Below are 20,526 nucleotides of genomic sequence, written 5' to 3'. Positions count from 1 at the left end.
CTGCCCACTGCCCGATGATAGCTGGGATGGCTCCAGCACCCCCTACTGAGGATAAGCGGTGCAGATAATGGATGGATGGATTAATTGCATTCTTATCAATGGCAATAAAGACAACCATAAGTATAATTATTTTATCTCTTGTGCTTTCAAGTGTATGTGCTGTGAAATCCTGAGTGTTCAAATTGACATATCTGGACCTTCACTCAATTTGTATGAAGGGTAAACTGCTCCACTGATGATACCGAAAACTTCATATTCAATATTGCACTGAGCCACCTGGAGAAACACAGGAGCTATATCAGGATGCTCATCCTGGACATTGACTAAACACAAAAGTATTCCTAGGATATGGACTTTAGGTCAGTATCGAAGCACATTATTTGCCCATTTATTCTTTTTTTCTTTCTTTTAATTCTTTGAAAGTTGTTGAATCAAAACTAAAATCCTTTCCTTTTTTTATTGGTTTTCAAACGCATATCTTATAAAATAGGCGGCCAATCTATTGAACAAGTACTCTGCATAGAGTCCAAGTAGCCCCTGCGACAAAAACTAAATATAATTTACATATTTTCCAAAGATTTATAGTACTGACCACCACTTATTTGACTAGCAGTTAAAAATTACTATCTTGCCATTGTATAGAGAAAAATAGCTCTCCATCTTATTTTGGAATTTCTGTATGTTGCTTATAAATGTCGTTTTTTTCTGTACAACTTGGGCTAGTCTCCAGGCATTATCATGTAAATATGTTTGCCTATCTAACATTTGTTTTTTACTCATTTTAGGGTGTTTTACATGTTTATCCTGGAGTTGTATGTCTAATCTTGTCGAAAACAATGTTCACTATGATTATATCAACGACAATAAAGACAATTCTAATTTTAATTCTGATAGGTAAAAGGCAAAATAAAAGTATAGGGACAAATCTTGAGGCAGTGTTGACTCATTTCTAAGGAGAAAACATAAATTTGCAACATTTTTCTTTGTTTAATGATCAAATATCCTCAAAGCTTCATATTCTCATCAACTAACAAAACGTTTTACATCTGCAAACCTTGTCTTGTGGTTAATCAAAATTCAATTACTGCCTGTCTGGACAATCACATAACACGCTTTTTTACACTTTTTTTCCAGTCTAGAGGGAAAACAAGACTCTGTCTAAGATTTGTGGCTCCTTAGCGGCTTCAGCTTTGTTGGCGATAGAAAGCATCTTCCTCAGTTTAACCAACCGGAATATAGAACACAATGCACAATCAAAATCTATAAAGTAGCGAACTAGCGATTAATGGAAGAGGCAAATTAGCGAAGAGTCTTTGTATATCAATATTTGTTAAAAACGAGTGTTTGTGTCAGGTTTTCCTCCTATAGAAACCGTGTAATTTTTCAGTAAAAAACGTTTTTTAATAGGTGCCAGTAAGCCACAAGGGAGCGCCAAAGAGCCGCATGCAGCTTCAGAGCCGCCTGTTTCTGACTCCTGGTCTAAGCATCATAACACCTCAAGGACTCGGATTATTATCAACCCACAAAACGTTTTATATGTGCTAACCTTGTCTCATAGTTTGCCTTTATTGCCTGTCTGGACGCTCATGTTCAAACCATATAGCTGTTTTTTTCTCCGTTTTACTCTTCTCTGTTATCTCTTTCACTTTTAACCAATAAATAAGCTTTGCATCTGGGTAACTTTGCGACGCCACGGCTGTGTTACCCCCTCCTCACAAAACCTGAGCTTGATTGTTTCCTTGAGCCGAGGAAATTCAGGTACTCCAGCCCGGAGCTTCCTGACTTTGTTTATTAGTTATTCATTTCCGTCAAACCAATCTGCTGTGGGCTATCAGGGCTGCAACAAACTCCTCACTCAGGTCTTGGCGAAAACTCTATGCTGAGAAGCACACAACCTTTGCTTGCTGAACGCTTGGATGCATTTCGATTATTTACGGAGCAAAACTGAAAACGTGCTTAATCACATTCTGTTGTTTTTTGTTAAATAGTGTAACAGTTATTTGTATGATTTTTTTTCAAATAAATATCCAAACAAATCAAATTAAAATGTATTTGTACAGGACTTTTTAGACGCCGAAATGAAACTCAAGGTGCTGAACAAAAATATGCAGATATGCATTATTGTAGTACATGTATATTTAATTTCCTTATGAGTAGAATTTATTTTGACTAACAATTTAAGTTTAATATTGAGTTTTGAGATAATTTCCTCCTTTCGAAAAACACCCCAAAATCTGGGAGCCCGTATGACCTTTGTCAGAGTTAAAAAAAAGCATTTTAGTAAATATATAAAAGATAATGAAGCATTCTGATCTAGAATAATCTTGATTCATGCAATATTTGGCGTTAGATTCATCCAGATTAAACATTTCAATGCCCAGGACTAATCACTATTTTCTGCCATATTTTAATTTTTTACATTAATGGAATTTTTAGACTGAAATTCAAAATGTAAAAAAAATGCCATAAAGGAGCAACGTCACTTTTGAAAAGCAAAAAAGAAAATCCCAATTTTTAAATATTTTTATCAACAGTACAACTTAATTGAGTTTATGTATTATTATTTTCATTTATATAATTTATCATATCGTTTCATTTATATAAATTTCTTTATTTATGATGGCTTTATTCTGTCTTTTTCCTGCAAGTGTATGAATCTATACTGCAAAATTGAGAAAAATAATAATAAAAAACAAATTATATATATATATATATATATATATATATATATATATATATATATACACATACAGAGAGAGAGAGAGAGAGAGAGAGAGAGAGAGAGAGAGAGAGAGAGAGAAAGAGAGAGACAGAGAGAGATTTGCAAGCCTCCATATAATAATAATTAATAATAATTTCCTTTGTATTGTCATTCTTTGTAACAATGTACACAGAACGAAATGTCGATACACCTGACCCGTTGTAGCAAGTCGATGCAGCCGCAGCCAGAGGGCGCCGCCATTATACCAATTAGGTATGTCTCGGTCGAGGCGCGAACCAGCGACCTCCCAGTCTCAAAGCGGGCACACTACCATCTAGGCTATCTGCAGCACAGTTCAAATGTCTCATTATCTCATCTCATTAGCTACACCGCTTATCCTCAGTAGGGTCGCGGGGGTGCTGGAGCCCATCCTAGCAATCATCGGGCAGTGGGCAGGGGACACCCTGAACTGGTTGCCAGCCAATCACAGGGAACACGGGGACAGACAACTCACTCGTTCATTCACACCTAAAGACAATTTGGACCAGCCAATTCACCTGAAATGCATGTTTTTGGAATGTGGGAGGAAACCGGAGTGCCCGGAGGAAACCCACACAAGCACGGGGAGAACATACAAACTCCGCACAGGAAGTCTGGAGCAGGATTTTAACCCACGCAGGAGGTTCCCAAGACATGAACTGCGCCAAATATGATGGGTTCAAATCCTGCTACCAGCTTTCTTGCACAAAGTTTGCATGTTCTCCCTGTGCTCACGTGGCTTTCTTCCGGGCACTCCGGTTTCTTTCAGCATTCCAAAAAACTTGCATGTCAGGTTAATTGCAACTCCAAATTGTCCTGAGGTGTAAACGAGTTAGTGAGTTGTCTGTCTATGAGTGCCCTGCGACTGGCTGGCAACCAGTTCATCATTCAAGTCAACAAAGCTATTATTTGCTAACACACTGTTTTAACTGTAAAAATAATTATCTTTTGTTTTTCCGTTAATTTTATCTTTTATTTTGTGTTTCAATTTTCACCTGCTAAAAAAATAATGGGAATTTATTTTCTTTTTCCTCACCATCAACACATGAAGGTTTGTTACGTGTTGTCCCTGCCACTTTTCCAGGTAAACAGGAGCACTTGACGGTCTGCGAGCGTTCCTCGATGCGATTCTTGTTGCAGCATCTGTGGGCCGCGATCACTTCGCAAGTGCCTCCCTCTGTGGACGTCAAACACAAGAAATACACCATCAAGATTTATTTATGTGAAAAAAAACTGTTTTTCTCCCCAAAAGACATTTAGAAAACATGCTGACAATAAGGCCGCAGAAAGAGCGAAACTATGTGAACGAGACAGGTAGAAGAACGTTTTTTGGCAAGATACTTTCGCTAAACTTATCTTTTTTTCTTTTTTGACCTGATAATAAACCTAAATAATAAAAACAATACATTTTAAAACGTTTCTTGTTTCACTGATGGATTAACTTTCTCTTTTTAACTATTTTTAGTTTATACATATTATCATTACTCTAATATAGTTTGTATAAAGCATGTACTTTTGCTTTTTTTTTTCAAATAGTTTTGAAAGTTTTATATATTTTTGGAGTAATAAACTAAAACTAATGCCTTTTTAATTTAAAATTATCTAAAGAGTACTTTTTTCCCCTGCTAAAATAATAGAAATAACCTAACACTAAAACAAATGTTATTTGGGTATGATGTTTGGTATTCTATAACACTTTATAATTATTTTTTTGTAAAATAGAAATAAATAATGTTTTTTTTTAAATGTCCATTTTTATTTACATTATTTAAATAAAATTGTTGAGGACCAATCATCATCAAAAGAACGATTATATCTGGTATGGCATATTGTAGAATTAATTAATTAATAAGCACTCTTTAAATAATTAGTTTAAGGATGAATCAGATAAAGAACAAAAAAATAATAATTTGGGAGGTATGATTTTTTTCACATGACAGCAATGATATTTTAACATGTTCTATTAGTGTAAGTCAAATAATACATGGATATAACAATCATTCCTTGATTCATTGAGGGATGAACTAGATGATAAACAAACAAAAGCATATTTGGGAGCGATAGGTCTTTTCAACATGACAACAACATTTAAAAAAAAAATCCATTCAAGTAAGTAAAATAATACTTTAAATTAGCAAAATTAACACAAATATACCTTTTTTTAACTTGAAAAGATACATTCATTTATTTTAGTTGTACATTTTTCCCTAGTGCAGGTTTTCCACCACAGCAAAACAATAACTCGGATCAACTGGTGACATTACTCAAAGTGAAAGCGACACAATAACACACCGGGTGATAAAGGAAGACGTCAAAAATATTTTTGAAAAAAATCGGATACCCGCCAATGGGAGCTTCTGGGTCAAAACAACAATAAAGGCGGGTGCCCGTGGGAAGCCGCCAGGGAAGCGAGGGACGTCCAAAGTAAGCTAGATGGGGACGAAACGCCAGAGGACGAGGCGTGTCCTCCTGCCAGCTAGCGACCACGCCGGTGAGTAATGAGCTAGCCGTCGGAAGTTCACACAATTATAAAGCGACCGGCTAATGCAGCCGGTAGAGCTGGGGGAGAACGGCCCTCCATCACACGCCCTCCCTCTTGCCCCGGGAAAAACTCTTTATCTTTTCTTGACAGGCACTGCAACAGACACCTGCGTCCAACAATTAAAGTAAAACCAGGAAAAAGGGAAGAATAAATGGATGTTACACGAGAAATCGGCCCATCGAAATATTGAAAACTTTCAGGATACAACGACTCCGCATTGCGACATTTTCATGTACATTCACATTTTTTGCCTTCTCTTTATGGTATTTTCCCGAACATACAACATTGACAACAGAGTATTATGCATGTCCAAATCTCATCTCATCTCATTAGCTGCACCGCTTATCCTCAGTAGGGTTGCGGGGGTGCTGGAGCCCATCCCAGCTATCATTGGGCAGTGGGCAGGGGACACCCTGAACTGGTTGCCGGCAAATATTTTGCGTTATTCATCTGTATGTTGAGTTATGTTTTTAAGATCTGCTATATGTTGATGTCATATAGCGTGCTGGTCTGTTATTGTTTTGCGTCACGGCAGCATCAAAATGCAGGTATGCCATTGAATGATTGAGGCTTTCTCCCCCCAAAAAATATGATATCCTGTGCTTCAAAAAGATATTGCAAGCCGGCAAAAAAATACTGTATTTTGTATTGTATTTATTTACTCTCAGTCCAAAGGCTTGCAGTGATGCTAAAGGGAGAATCAAAAACATGACAACCACGGAAATCATTCCCCCACATGCATTGTTAATCAACAACCATCATTTGTGCCCGACAATTAGAGTAAAGCCAAGATAACCGGATGTTACATGGGAAATCCGCTTTTCAAATTGTTGTAGAAACCCACCATACAGGAACCCCTCTTTATGACGTTCTCACCTTATGGTGCGCTGCCCCTATTAACCATGATTACCAGGTTTATAAGGTGCTATTTTTGTACAAAATGTTACCATAAACAAAAATCTTATTTCAATAAATCGCAATAGGTTTCATACTGACGGACACTCATTGACCCAAGCAACAGCAATAAACAATTAACAAGCTAACCAAAAGAGGGCACTCTAAACGTGGAACAGTGACCTGACTCTTTGTGAAGCAAACATTATGTATATAGCTGTTTGATTAAATATACCCAATAACCCAATAACAAACACAAACTAGCAGATGAAAAGCTCTAAAATAATTGACAGAGCCCTGAAAATTAGGTTAAGACGAAAACAATAATAATATTGTTGTATTTTAGTTATTATAAGACATTCTTTCATCATTATTTGAAATGTGACAAGCATGTTTTTATAAGAGATCACTTGCAGACCACTATATATGATTCTCAAAGGCAAAACAGTTACCGTATATAGTATGATTTAATTGTAGATATCCTCTGCTATAATTTCATCTTGCGATCTCTACTTCAACCTGAATAATGTTGTATCGCGGGGGTCTACTGTAGTTTTTTCCCCCCTGCACTTCCAACAAGGTCTGTTGTGGTGAGACCAAAGGCCATAGAATGGCGGATTAAGAGGCAAATATTTGCAGTCCCGCTGGAGAGCAAAACCTTGCACTGTTAATGCACTTCTCTCAATTCTTGTTAGGAATTTCAGCACAACAAACACGCTAAAAGTACCAGACTGCGAAAAAAAACATTCCCTTGAGTGCATTAAAGCCCCCAACTCGACCAAGTGTTGCCTTGTTGAATATTTCACTGGTGACCCCGTGACCTGCCCCCATTTGAAGACATTTTAAGTGCAGAAGATCTACATACGTTCTTTATCCCTCGTATTGATTAAAGGGGCTGTTGTATATTTTTTGGTTGGTGGCACGTTGTTAAAATACATATCTTTTCTTTTTATTCACATTTTTTATACAAAGACGCAAAAAGTAATGCAACGTCCAGGTAGTCCCCTTTTTCCACCCGACCTCAAGAAATCTTTCTTATTAAAAAAAAAGTATCATTATTATTAGTTTGAGCTACTGTATTAGCTACTGCAATCACAATTTCAAACTATGAATAAATGTACCGTATTTTCCGCACTATAAGGCGCACCGGGTTATAGGGCGCACCCTGAAAAAAACGTTTTTGGTCCTATTTTTGACATACATAAGACGCACCGGATTATAAGGCGCTACAATGGGAACGTCGACAAAACAGTCAGATAGTTCAGTCAAACTTATTACCCCCTTAACATTCCCAAAGCTTGCAAAGACGCAAATACGTGTCGAGAACACGTGCGGATGCGGTGTCCGTACGATGTCACTCAAATGCATCGTTCCATCATTCGGAAGGTTAAAGTCTTGGGATTCAAGAAATGCCACACATTCCTTAGTTTCTATTTTCTTTTTCGCTCGCAACTTTACTCTGCATATGACAATAAACACTTGGGATTGAGTTGAATTTAAAAATAGACACTCCATTCCATCCATTATCTGCACCGCTTATCACAGAAACATCGAGTTCAGTCTGAAACAAGATACAGGGACAATATAAAACCCGGAGTAGCTCACCGAAGTCGTTGTGTTCATAATAATGTGCAGCCAATGTCCTCTTATATCCGTGAGTGCAGTAAATCCAGGAGAATATTTACAAATACAGAATAGAAAAAAATGCTTTCTGTGTGCCGTCAGCCACGTGCTATAAGCATTCATCTTTTTCGGCCAATTGCAGGCTTTGTTTTGCCGTTTAAGCCAATGCCAGCCTGTAAATGATAAAAAGGATCCGCCTCTTGACCTCCGAATAACTTTAGCCAATAGTGATCGATTCAACTGATGATTGACACATCTTTTTCGGCCAATTGCAGGCTTTGTTTTGCCGTTTAAGCCAATGCCAGCCTGTAAATGATAAAAAGGATCCGCCCCTTGACCTCCGAATAACTTTAGCCAATAGTGATCGATTCAAATGATGATTGACACATTGGTTAGCCAATGAAACGTCGGTAAATAAATCCCAGCATACACCGCGTACTACTTGGCGTTCGGGGGAAAATCTAGTCGGCGGCTGCAAGTTAGTTGGAAAACTTAATGTTGATCCTTAAATAAGGCGCACTGTATTATAAGGCGCATGGTCAGCTTTTGAAAAAAATAAAGGCTTTTAGGTGCGCCTTATAGTGCGGAAAATACGGTAATAATTCCCCAAAACATGAATGAAAACGTTGATTACAACCAGACAATTTAGCTTATTTATTACGACACATTTTGAACCTCAGTTAAGCTACTATAAAACTTCCCGAATGAGCTACAATCACCATGGGATTTTGTACCATGAGCAAACGTTATGACTCCCTCAAAACTGAATAAAATACTTGATTGCATCCTACCGATTTTTACCAGATTAATTCCACTTGTATTTGCTTGAGTTGAGATTGTCATGATTGACAAAATGAAGACACCTGGGGCAATCGTTTGGCGCGCAGGAGCGCGCTCTCTCATTGGCTGGCACTCTCCTCTTAAGCCTTCAGCGGCCAGAGGAGGGTGTCAGACCGTACTTGTGTCTATCTGTGTGTTTCGCCAGATTCCAGTACCAAAGACCTTTCCTGTTTGACGCCTTCGGTGTCGACCTCTTTCTGTCCCACGCCTACGACTTGCTCTCCTGCCCTGGCGATCGACCTGCCCGCTAAGACGTATCGATTCTGCCAACGCTGCTAGCGATGGACAATACTCGGCTTCCTAAGCAAGCTCTGTTAGCTCAATCCAATAAAAATTCCTTGAAAATAAACGCAATTGGGTCCGAGACTCCATTCTGGGTCTTGACAGAGATGCTTTAACTTTGAGTTTGTACCGTAAGAACTCTATAACTTTATAACTACCAGTAGAAACGAATAAATGCATACAAAGTTGATCACATCATGCCAATTTTCCTTTTTAGCTTGAGTTGAGCTACTGTATGAGCTACTTTAACCTTGAGTTTGGATTATGATGAAACATAATAGTTAAAAAAGGAGACGAAATAACTTGATTCCATTCTGCTAATTTTGCCAAGGTTATTCCACTACTTTTTTTAGCTTGAGTTGAGCTACTGTATAAGCTACTATTCATGCCATAGGGAATCTTTATGACTAAAAAAACTGATTAAAAAACTCGCATTCTGCATATTTCGCCAAGTGATTTCCACTTCTTTTTTACTTGAGTTGATGTTCTATGTAGAGTACTGTATGAGCTACTGTAAGCACGAGGATACTTTGTAATTCAAAAAACTTGATTGCATCCTGCCAATTAATTCCCACTTCTTTTTTAACTTCAGTTGAGCTACTGTATGAGCTAATGTATTAGCTACTTTAACCTTGAGGTTATACCATGAGGATAATTCAATAGAACCGAATAAAAACTTGATTGTGTCCCGCAAAATTTGCAAATGTATTTCCCATGGTCTTAACTTGAGTCTAACAACTGTATGACCTACTGCATGAGCTTCTTTAGACTCGTGTTTGTTCGGTGAAGATTCCATAATTTTTTGGACAAATGAAGTGAAAAGTTCATCGTATTGTGCCAGTTTTGCTAGTCTACTTCATTCATATTTTAACTTGAGTTGAGTTTCTTTAATCATACGTTTGTTCCATGAGGAAACGTAACAGTTCCAAAGAAAACGGAATTAAATAGTCTATCTTGTTGTCGATATTTGTATATTCATCTCATCTCATCTCATCAGCCGTACCGCTTATCCTCATTAGGGTCGCGGGGGGGCTGGAGCCCATCCTAGCCATCTCCGGGCAGTGGGCAGGGGACACCCTGAACTGGTTGCCAGCCAATCGCAGGGCACACAGGGACAGACAACTCATTCGCTCATTCACACCTAGGGACAATTTGGACCGGCCAATTCACCTGAAATGCATGTTTTTGGAATGTGGGAGGAAACCGGAGTGCCGCAAGCACGGGGAGAACATACAAACTCCGCACAGGAAGTCTGGAGCTGGATTTGAACCCACAACAGGTTCCCATGACATGAACTGTGCCGCACAAGCGCTAACCACTGCGCCGCCGTGCTGCCCGATATTTGTATATTGATTCTACTCATTTCTTTAATGGAGGTGAGCTATTGTAGAGCTACCCCAAACACAAGTTCATACCATAAGGAAACTTTCCAACAAACTGAATAATCGAGTTTATTGCATCCTGCCAATTGATTTCCAATATTTTTTTCTTAAGTTGAGCTACTATACGAGATATTAGATGAGCTATTTTAATATCAAATTCATACCATGAAAAGACTTTACTTACTTACCTGAAAACTGAATGAAAACTTGCTATTAATCATTTCTAACTCGAGTTAAGCTACTGTCACCACAAATTTATGCCATGAGGAAACTTAATAATTCCCAAAACTGAGTAAAAAAATGCTAATTTCCTGTAAACAGTGAGGGTTTGCCATTTATTCGCCATTTCAACGATCCGTTTAAAAAACATTCGATCGTTTGACTCGCTGATGATCCGTTACGTCTTCTGTCCCCCGAACCATAGAGGAGTAAAAGTAACTCGCTAAGATGGAGTGTCCCACTCCAGACTTTACGGAGGGGAAGTGAAGGGCATCGAACGCGCCATCGGCTGCTCGTTTTTCTCCAGGGGCCTGGCAGTGACAGTGAGCGTCCAATGACTGGATGAGGTGATTATGTTGAAGGAGATCAATGCCTCATTGTTTTCGGCTTAGTTCAACAGCCAATTAAAAGCGCTTAATGAGAAAAGGCTGTAAATTGTCCGGGTGGGGGTCAGGGGGTAGACAAGCGATTAATCACGTCGAAAAACATCGGAATGACATTTTTTTTAGCGGGAAGGAGAAACAAGCAGGGTTCGGTAGGATTACTTTAACTGGATTACTTTCAATTACTTTTGGATTACTCCAATGCCAAATATGCTAATAAAAGACAAAAGAAACTAAATATGAATAAAATGACTACATTTTGTGCAGGTTTGGGGTGTAACGGAATACATGGGATGGCAAAAATGATGTTGGCAAGCTGTTTTGATTTATTTTCATTTTGTTTCCGTCGCATTTTATGTTAGTTTTGCCGGAGATCAAAGAGATTAAAGCCAGGAGAGAAAGCTTACCACGTGTTGTGAGTCATAATTTTATTCATATTTAGTTTTATTTGTCTTTTATTAGCATATTTGGTATTGGAGTAATCCAAAAGTAATTGAAAGTAATCAAGTTAAAGTAACCCTACCCAACCCTGGTCTTAATCATCATATCCTTTATGATAACTGTATTTTTCACACTATAACACTAGAATTCCATTTTGGTGAAAACACTGTCATTCAATGAAACTCTTGTGAAGTCAGAAATTAATATTGACACCGAGTCCTACTAAAACAAAAGACAAATGTACTTTTTGAAAATAAAAGCAACAATCTTTACTATTATGTGATAATATTATTATTATTATCATCATCAAAACAACATTTATTTGTTTCAACATATCTATAAGGATGATAACAATAACATAATTATTGTTTTGTCATTATGTTATATTCATTATTTAATGTATCATTTTTGTTTTTATCTAAAAAACTTATTCTAATCGTTGTAAAATAATAACACATCATGATTATTACTCTATCATTTATTATATGCTTTTTATACTGTATTTCATATTTTTTGGTCATTATTTTATATAATATATGTTAGTTTCACTCCCCAAAAAACGAAGAAAAACATATCCAAAAAAATCTCAATTTTATTTAAAAGACACTTTTGCAATTAGATAAGATCACAGCAACGTTATGCCCAATGTCATTTTAAGCGTTAAAATATAATAATTTGAAAATATTTATGTTATTATTGTTATTTATGTTCTTCAAATGAATTTCAAAGATGCAAATAAATGGCCTCAAAATGAACAAAACATTCCGTGGCCTACAACTCGAATTTCTTGGCTTTCTCTCAACATTTATCATTCAGTTATCAAAATATTAACATACTGTAGAGCTGAGGGAATAAACAGCAGTGAGAAAAACTACAGGCCCCCAAGTACCATTTTTTTCTAATTGGTATGCAATCGAGTGGAAATGAAATGCTTCCACCTGCAAGCTGAGTTTTGTTTTTCAAATCCGAGCAGATGTTGCTCCCACTATAAAAGTCGTGTTTGGCTCTGTGCCGAGTTTTCATGTGGGTTTTCTCCGGACACTCTGGTTTCCTCCCATATTCCAAAAACATGCATTTCAGGTTAATTTGCCTGTCCAAATTGTCCATAGGTGTGACTGAGCAAGTAAGTTGTCTGTCTCTGTGTGACCTGCGACTGGCTGGAAACCAGTTATGGGTGTCCCCTGCCCACTGCCTGAAGATAGCTGGGATGGACTCCAGCACCCCCGCGACCCTATTGAGGATAAGAGATGCAGATAATGGATGGATGGATAAAGTAATCGCACATTTATTAGGCTTTTATTATTATATATTCTATTATAGGCTTAGTAACCTTTTTTCATGTATCACCGAGGTACAGTAGTTGATTCAAGACACAAAATTAGAATTCACCCAAAAATAAATACATCAATCAGGCCTCAAATTTTCCCTCCTAGCTTGCTACGCAAAATATTTAACACAATGAGGCGTACGAAATCAAGTGGAAGCCAAAATGGAAATGCCAATTATTGTGAAAGACAATGACCCGGCAGCCTCTGCTGTCAGCATAGTCCGGTTTCTTGATTACATTCATGTGTCAGTCAGGAGGTGTGCAGGCCAATTCGTGAGGCTGTTGGCACCCTCTAGAGGACAAGCGTGTGCCAGATCCTGCAAGTATTGTGGGGGAAATGCCGTAACGAGGAGCCTAAATATAATAATAATAATAATAATAATAATTTCCTTGTATTGTCATTCTGTGTAACAATGTACACAGAACGAAATGTTGATTGCACCTGACCCGTTGTAGCGAGCCGATGCAGCCGCAGCCAACAGAGGGCGCCGCCGACCACTTTTTAAGTCTTAGGAATGACTCGGCCGGGGCGCGAACCACCGACCTCCCAGTCTCAAAGCGGGCGCCTTACCATCTAGGCTACTGAGCTGGTTATGGTGTTCTTCATGGTAACATAAAAACATCGTAAAGTAGTGATGCAGTAACCCGAGGGTCTACTCTATTTGTTTAGTTTAACGAAAACGAATAAGACTTCGTCATCTTATTTCTCGATCGCAACTTCGAGAACATGCACCAATTACATATGAGAATATTTAAACATGATACAAAGCTCGGCTAAGTCCATTGCAAATGAGGGCCTTGCAGGCACTTGCCAGAGAACAACTTTTCATGTTCTTCCTCTTGGCAGCTAATAGCAATGTATATTTGATCAGGAATTACACCATCTTCATTTAAGGATGCAGACTTCTGCAACGGCGGTGGTTAAAATGGATGGTGTAGGTAGATAAATCCTGTACTGGATAAATCAAATTCATTTGCGCTTCTGTGATTTTTTTTTGACACTCATTCCTTTCAGTGATTATGCAAACGGGAAAATGTGACGGCTTTATGCGAGGAAGACATACTACAGCTATTTCTATCCATGCTAGTTGTATTTTTTACATCGGAGGAAATCAAATCAAGTCAATGTCGACCAATGAGGTTGCTTTCATTTCTAAATCAAAAAGTGTTCTAGAAAGACTTCTGGAAATTCGAATAAATATATATCTATTGCCTATTGCAAACATGTTTTTAATGTTGTTAATACTGTATGCCGTTTCTGTCAAAACTCTGGTCCCCGGGTAAAGCTTGGGCCTTTATTATTCTCAACTTGGCCCGAGAGGACAGAAAACAAACTGGAGTTGTTGTTTTTTGTTCATTGTTATGAATTAAAATTACTTGGTTGCTTATTTTAGGTAAATTTTAGGATCAAGCTATTTTAGACAGTGAATGGCAGTATAATGCTTTTTGTTATTGTATAATAACGTTGAACTGTTTTTTCCCAAAACATTCTGTTTCCAACATAGAGCCTACACTATTTTTTAAATTTTCAGTTCTGCACTATAAAGAACTAAATGTGACTTCCAGACACAGAAATGACCTACATGAAGGTCCATGCAGGGTCCAATAAAAAAAAAGCAGACAAAGGTCGCTGCAGGTATTGTGATGAAGGGTACACCAGCCTACAGTGTAACAAATGCAATGTTCGCCTTTCCCTTACGGAGAAAAATAACTGTTTTCTGAACTATCAATTGAAATAGGTAAAGCAAAAAGGAGCAGAGAGGAAGCGAGAACATGGCAGAACAAGGGGAGTAAAAAAAAAGTTTTTTTTCTTATTCCTTTTTAAACTAATAAATGACTCATTCATAAAAAAAAATATGATACAATGTGTGTTTCATGATATACATACTAATGTTATGGAGCAAAGTAGGCAATCAACCCTATGGATAAATAGAATAGAATAGAATAAAATAAAATATACCTTTATTGTCATTGTTACAAAATGGGTTAACATATTGTGACAACGAAATTGGCCATGACACTCCAGTTTCACACATTCACAGTGAGGTAAAAAGCCAAGAAGATAAAGGAACAGAGAAGATAAGGTTATAAAACAAGGGGGATAAATGTTTCCTTGTTCATTATATGTGTTCAGACAAAGTCAGTACAGGTACAGAAATCCTGCTCACCTCAAAACCCAATGATGCAATATGTTTTTTTTAATTTTTTAACTTAGTAAAATGCAGTGCATTCAAAAACTCTTTCAGTTCTGCATCAGAAGGTTCTACGAGAATATATGAAAGGTGAAAAATAATTTTTAAGTGATTTTTTAAAACCAGGCCTTATAGGGTTAGAGATAATTTATTTTTTGTAACCTAGGAGATTCAAGAAAAATTAAAAGGGCTCAGGGGAGGACCTTTAGAACGGGTTAGAATTTTCTCATCTTGACAATTTTAAACAGGCCGTATCTGTTATCCTTGCAAGCTCAAAATCCATTGATGTATTTTCTCATTATATTAAGTGTGTCCTAAACCATAAACATAACATTACTCCAGTGTGTTAAGCATCCCAACGACAAAGCAGGAAGTGATCATGAAGTCTTTCGCTGGTAATATGATTAGTTTAAATAAGAAACACGGGGCTCTGGCGGCCACGGCCCGGGTCGATTCTTAATCACCTGTATCGGCCGGCCCACCCACCTCCATTGCTCACATCTTTATGGTTATTAAAGTTAACGATTGCGGCGTGCTTCATTTACCAAAGCTCTATCAATAGCAGTTCAGCACCATGAAATTAGCCCCGGTCCGAAGGGATGGGCGTGACAAAACGGATTTAAGAAGAAATTCAGTAATACCTCGCCAAGTGTCATGGGCCCTCGGAGAGCCAAACCGCCGCCAAGACGGTGTATGATGGCGGGAAGACTTAAAAGTTTAAATGTCAATCCTAACTTTTTATGTCAATATGTTTTATTACCTTACGCAAATAGGGGCAGCGTGGCGGCTGAGTGGTTAGCGCATCTTTGGCACAGTTTCGAGGACAAACCTTTCTGTGCGGAGTTTGCATGGTCTCCCCATGCTTGTGTGCGTTTCGGGGCAGTCTGGTTTCCTCCCGCGGTCCAAAAACATGCATGTCAGGTTAATTGGCCGGTCCAAATTGTCCCTAGGTGTGAATGAGCGAGCGAGTTATCTCTGTGTGGCAACTAGTTCAGGGTGTCCCCTGCTCACCGCCCGAAGATGGCTGGCAAGGGCTCCAGCACCCCCGCGACTCTACTGAGGATAAGTGGTGAAGATGATGGATGATGAATGGACGTTACGCAGGTATTGATACAGTATTCCATTTCATGTGTACAGGTTGCTTTCTGCATGACAGATAAGTTTTATGTTCTGCCCCCCTCCACCGAAAAAAAATGCAATAGTACTTATATAGTGGATGCCACAGTTCCACTATATGTAGTTAAGTCTATGCTTCTGTCAAGCACACCTTGTGAAGGGGCAGGATGCCACAATGGAGCCCACTTTTGTATGGAGGACCAAACCTGCCATATTTAGAAATAAATATATGGATCAAGTAATATTTACAATGATATGCATTATAAATAAATGAACACATAAGTAGATCACGTAATACATAAATATAAGCCGAAATTTAAATGTACTGATATAGTTATACATTTCGTAATTTTTTTTTGTCTTGCATTTTGTCGTGTTTTTTGTCATGTATTTGGTTATTTATGTATTTCGGTATTTCTTTTGTCTTGTGTTTTGTTGTACATTTCGTTGTGTAGTTTGTCGTGTATTTTTTGCAAATTTTGTCATTTATTCTGTCATTTTTGTTATTTATTTATATTGGTATCTATTCTGTTGTGTCTTTTAACATGTAGTTTGTCGTGTATTTTGTTGTGTATTTTACCTTTGGTTTATTTCAGCATCTATTTTGGTATTTATTTTGTTCTTTATTTTGCTGTATCCTTTGTCATGAATTTTGTTGTGTATTAGGTTATTTACTCCGTCGTGTATTTTGCCATTTTTTTCATTTCAATCCATGTTGTCATAGATAGATAGATAGATAGATACTTTATTCATCCTATGTTTTTCCTTATGTATTTTATGTTGTATTTTGACGTGCATGCTGTCGTGTATTTTGTCATATTATTCGTCATTTTTTGTATTTTGCTGTGTAGTTTGTCGTGCATTTTGTTACATATGTTTTTACACATTTTGTCATTTATTTTGTCATGGCGGCAGTAGCTCAGGAGGTAGAGCGATCGTTTTAGGATTAAGGGATCCCAGTTCGAATCCCGGCTTGTACCCCCAATAAGCAGGTTAGCGCCTTACATGGCTGCACAAATCACGGCCGCTATTGGGAAATGTGAAGCACAATGTAAAGCGCTTTGGGAAGTCATTGACTTGAAAAGCGCTATATAAATGCAGATCATTTCATTTCATTTCATATATTTTGTTGTGCGTTTCGTCATGTGTTTTGTGTTATATTTTGTTATTTATTTATTTCAGTATTTATTTTGGTATTTATTTTGTTGTATTTTATGTCATGTATTTTGTTGCGTTTTGTCATGTATAATGTTTTTATTTTGTTATTCACTCTGTCGTGTAATTTGTCATCAATAGTGGTGTATATTTTGAAGTCAATATTGACATTTTTTTAATTTAGTTTTCCATTTCAATATACGTTTTGTTATGGATTTTATAGTTTATTTTATCATGTATTTTGACTGTATGGTGTTGTGTACGTTGCCATGTATATTTAAAAATATTTTGTAGACTATTTGGAAATGTATTTTGTTTTAACAAAAATGTTATTCAAATGAGGGGCGAGTGAAACTGACTGAGCTTTTTACCTCTTGGTTAATAGACAAGTGCAGCTATCGTTCATTACTAATCCACCAAGAGGTGAAAAGATCAGCCAGCCCTCATTTGAAAAACATTTTGTTATGACAAAATACATGACAAAATATACAATAAAATGAATAAATTACAAAATAAATGACAACATACATAAATCAATAAATTGCGTTTACTTCATATATTTAGATATTGCATGATTTAGATATGTGTTCATTTGTATTGCATATAATTATTAATACTCGTATTTCTACATATGGGCCAAAATATGGCCCAAAAGGAACCAAAACAAAATCTGACGCCACTTTGAAGAAAACACATGAAAAAGTTCCGTGAAATTTCCCCGCACATGAATCGGATAAAAGGCGGTGGTTAGAGTTAATGTATGCGGGATGTAACCTACTTGTATGGTCTTCAGGTGTGGATCATTATTATGTTGCATATTAAGCGGCTGCAGCAAAAAAGGAAGTCACGTCCTGCCGTGCGATTGCCGTGACAGGAGGACCACGCTAGAAATAGTCGAGTGCCGGGCCAGATATGTCATTCTGATGATTTTTATATGCAATGTCAGAAAAATGGATCGGATATCGGGGCCTTTGTTTTCAATCGTCTTCTTTTTCAGTCTCTGCAAAATAGTCTGGAATTCAATTTAATATATGTATTGTTATTTAGATATATTTCTCTTTATTGTTAAAATGAAAATAATTCTTTAAATTAGTCAAAATTGTGATATGTTATAATCCAGAATAGTATTAACTCTGTGGATATTTGTATAGTATGCAGCATTATTTTATTATATTTTCTAAAAGTGGATAGCAAGTCCATGCCACAGTTGTGAGGTCATGGGATAAAAACCAGCTACAAGCCTTCCTGTGTGGATTTGCATGTTCTCCCCGTGCTTGCATGGATTTCATTCATGTACTCCGCTTTCCTCCCACATTCCAAAAACCAGGATGTCAGGTTAATTGGCTGGTCCAATTTGTCCCTAGGTGTGAATGAATTAGTGAGTCGTCTGTCTCTGTGTGCCCTGCGACTGGCTGGCAACCAGTTCAGGGTGTCCCCTGCTCACTGCCTGGAGATGGCTGGGATGGGCTCCAGCATCCCCGTGACCCTACTGAGGATAAACGGTGCAGATAATGAATGGATGGGTGTATCTTTAAATTACTTATTGTGATAATTGAATCACTCTGAAAGAATTGCATCAAAAATATTTGGTAAAAAAAAATCATTAAAATGATAGAATGCAAAAAATATATATCTTTGAATACATTTGGAAAATACAAAACTTAATATTAAAATCGTAAACTGTGAAACCCTTAAAATAGTCCCGCTTTAACGTAAAAAGACATCTCAATAAAGGTAATAATGCTAAAGTTTAGACGGTATAACTATTATTTTAAGATATCATCTTAGAATTATTTTAGCATAAAGAAGAAAATATACTTTTTAAAAATATATTTTACTAAATAACAGGATAAAAAATAAGTCAGATAAAAAACACATAATATATCTATTACTTTAAGATTTTAATCAGATAATTTGTCTAGGTAAAATGAAAGAATATGCGTCTTTAATTCACAAAAAAAGATGAAAATGAAGCAAAACGACCCCAAAAAATTAAAATGACTAAATAAATAAATAGTAGTTATATTATTTTTAAGATTTTTAATTTCCTAGTTTAGAAAAGCATATCGACCTAAAGAGTGTGAAAATAAAGAAAAGCACTTGTGGCCCGATAGTGATAATGATGTAAATAGTGCATAGTAGTCAAAACAACAAACAACACGGAGGTATAATAGTCAAATTATACTATTATTCGATGCAATCTCCTTTACAAGTGTCCAATATTTAAAACACTAAAACATTTTAACGGCCGTAATATCTTTAAAGCGACATTTGACGCTTCACCTCACCTCCACCCAAAGTGAACGAGGCAAAAATGAAAGTTTTTCACAAGAGCAACAAATAAAGTATATGACCCCACCTCCTGGGGGGTGTTTCTCTTTCCGATTTCTAGCTCCAGCAACAGGGGAGGTTGTAAAGTGTACTGTGTACGATACCGTACATTTTGAATAGTGAGCAGTAAAAAATAAAACCGACACGACCGGAATATTGAATTAAAGAAAAATAAAACATGAATAAATATTGACATGGACATGACAGAGACTACCGAGCATCAATGTAAGATTTCTAAAGCAGGGGTGTCATATGAGCTCAAGGGCCACATAGTAGAAAAAGCAATCTCGTGGGGGGCCGACCAGTAGATAAAAGGGAGAGAAAGAAACAAAAAGAGAGGAGAGGGAACGAGAGAAAGACTCACTGGGAAAATAGAGGGGGGATGAGGGAAAGAGAGAGAGAGAGAGAGAGAGAGAGAGAGAGAGACAAAGAGAGTGGAGAGGAAGAGAGAAAGGTGGAGAAAAAGAAAGAAAAAGCGAAAGAGGGAAAGAAAGAAATAAAAAAGACAGGAGAGAGAGTGAGAGAGAAACAAAGAGAGAAAGAGTCAGATAATAAACAATGGAGACAATAGAAGGAAAGAAAAGGAAAGATGGAGACAGAGAGCAAAATAAAGTAATGGGGATAGAGAGAAAGAATGACAAATAGAATGAGAGAGAGGGAAAGTAAGAGAGAGAGAAAGAAAGAGACAGACATATATATATATATTTATATATATATATATATATATATATATATATACAGAGAGAGAGAGAGAGAGAGAGAGAGAGAGAGAGAGAGAGAGAGAGATACAGAGAGAGAGAGAGAGAGGGAGAGAGAGACAGAGAGATACAGAGAGACAGAGAGAGACCAAAGGAAATACACCTTCAGTTGTTTTGGGAGTGGCACCTGGCTTTTGCAGCATCAGGTGGACATGTGTAACACTTCATGTTGGTGTCTTGCTCCTCTTTTCTTTTGTGCTTCTCTTGGTGTAGGCTCATGGACCGGATTCAATCTGTTGGCGAGCCTGTTCCAGCCCACAGGCCGCATGCTTGGCACCCATATTATGAAGTCATACATTTG

The 20,526-nt window shown here is 37.3% G+C and overlaps 1 protein-coding gene across 2 annotated transcripts in view; it reads right to left on the bottom strand.

Moving 5' to 3' along the window:
* Positions 1-20,526, bottom strand: part of tafa1b (TAFA chemokine like family member 1b) — a 204,259-nt gene that overhangs the window by 25,564 nt on the left and 158,169 nt on the right. For both annotated transcript variants that reach the window (XM_088338701.1, XM_088338700.1), the window contains exon 3: positions 3,777-3,917. In XM_088338701.1, the coding sequence (XP_088194827.1) occupies positions 3,777-3,917 (141 nt within the window). The remainder of the gene's footprint in view (positions 1-3,776; positions 3,918-20,526) is intronic.

The sequence above is a fragment of the Urocampus carinirostris genome, chromosome 6 (genome assembly GCF_059441175.1).
Source record: "Urocampus carinirostris isolate Australia breed hairy pipefish chromosome 6, RoL_Ucar_1.0, whole genome shotgun sequence".
Classification (NCBI taxonomy): domain Eukaryota; kingdom Metazoa; phylum Chordata; class Actinopteri; order Syngnathiformes; family Syngnathidae; genus Urocampus; species Urocampus carinirostris.
This window is presented reverse-complemented; position numbering and strand designations above follow the sequence as displayed.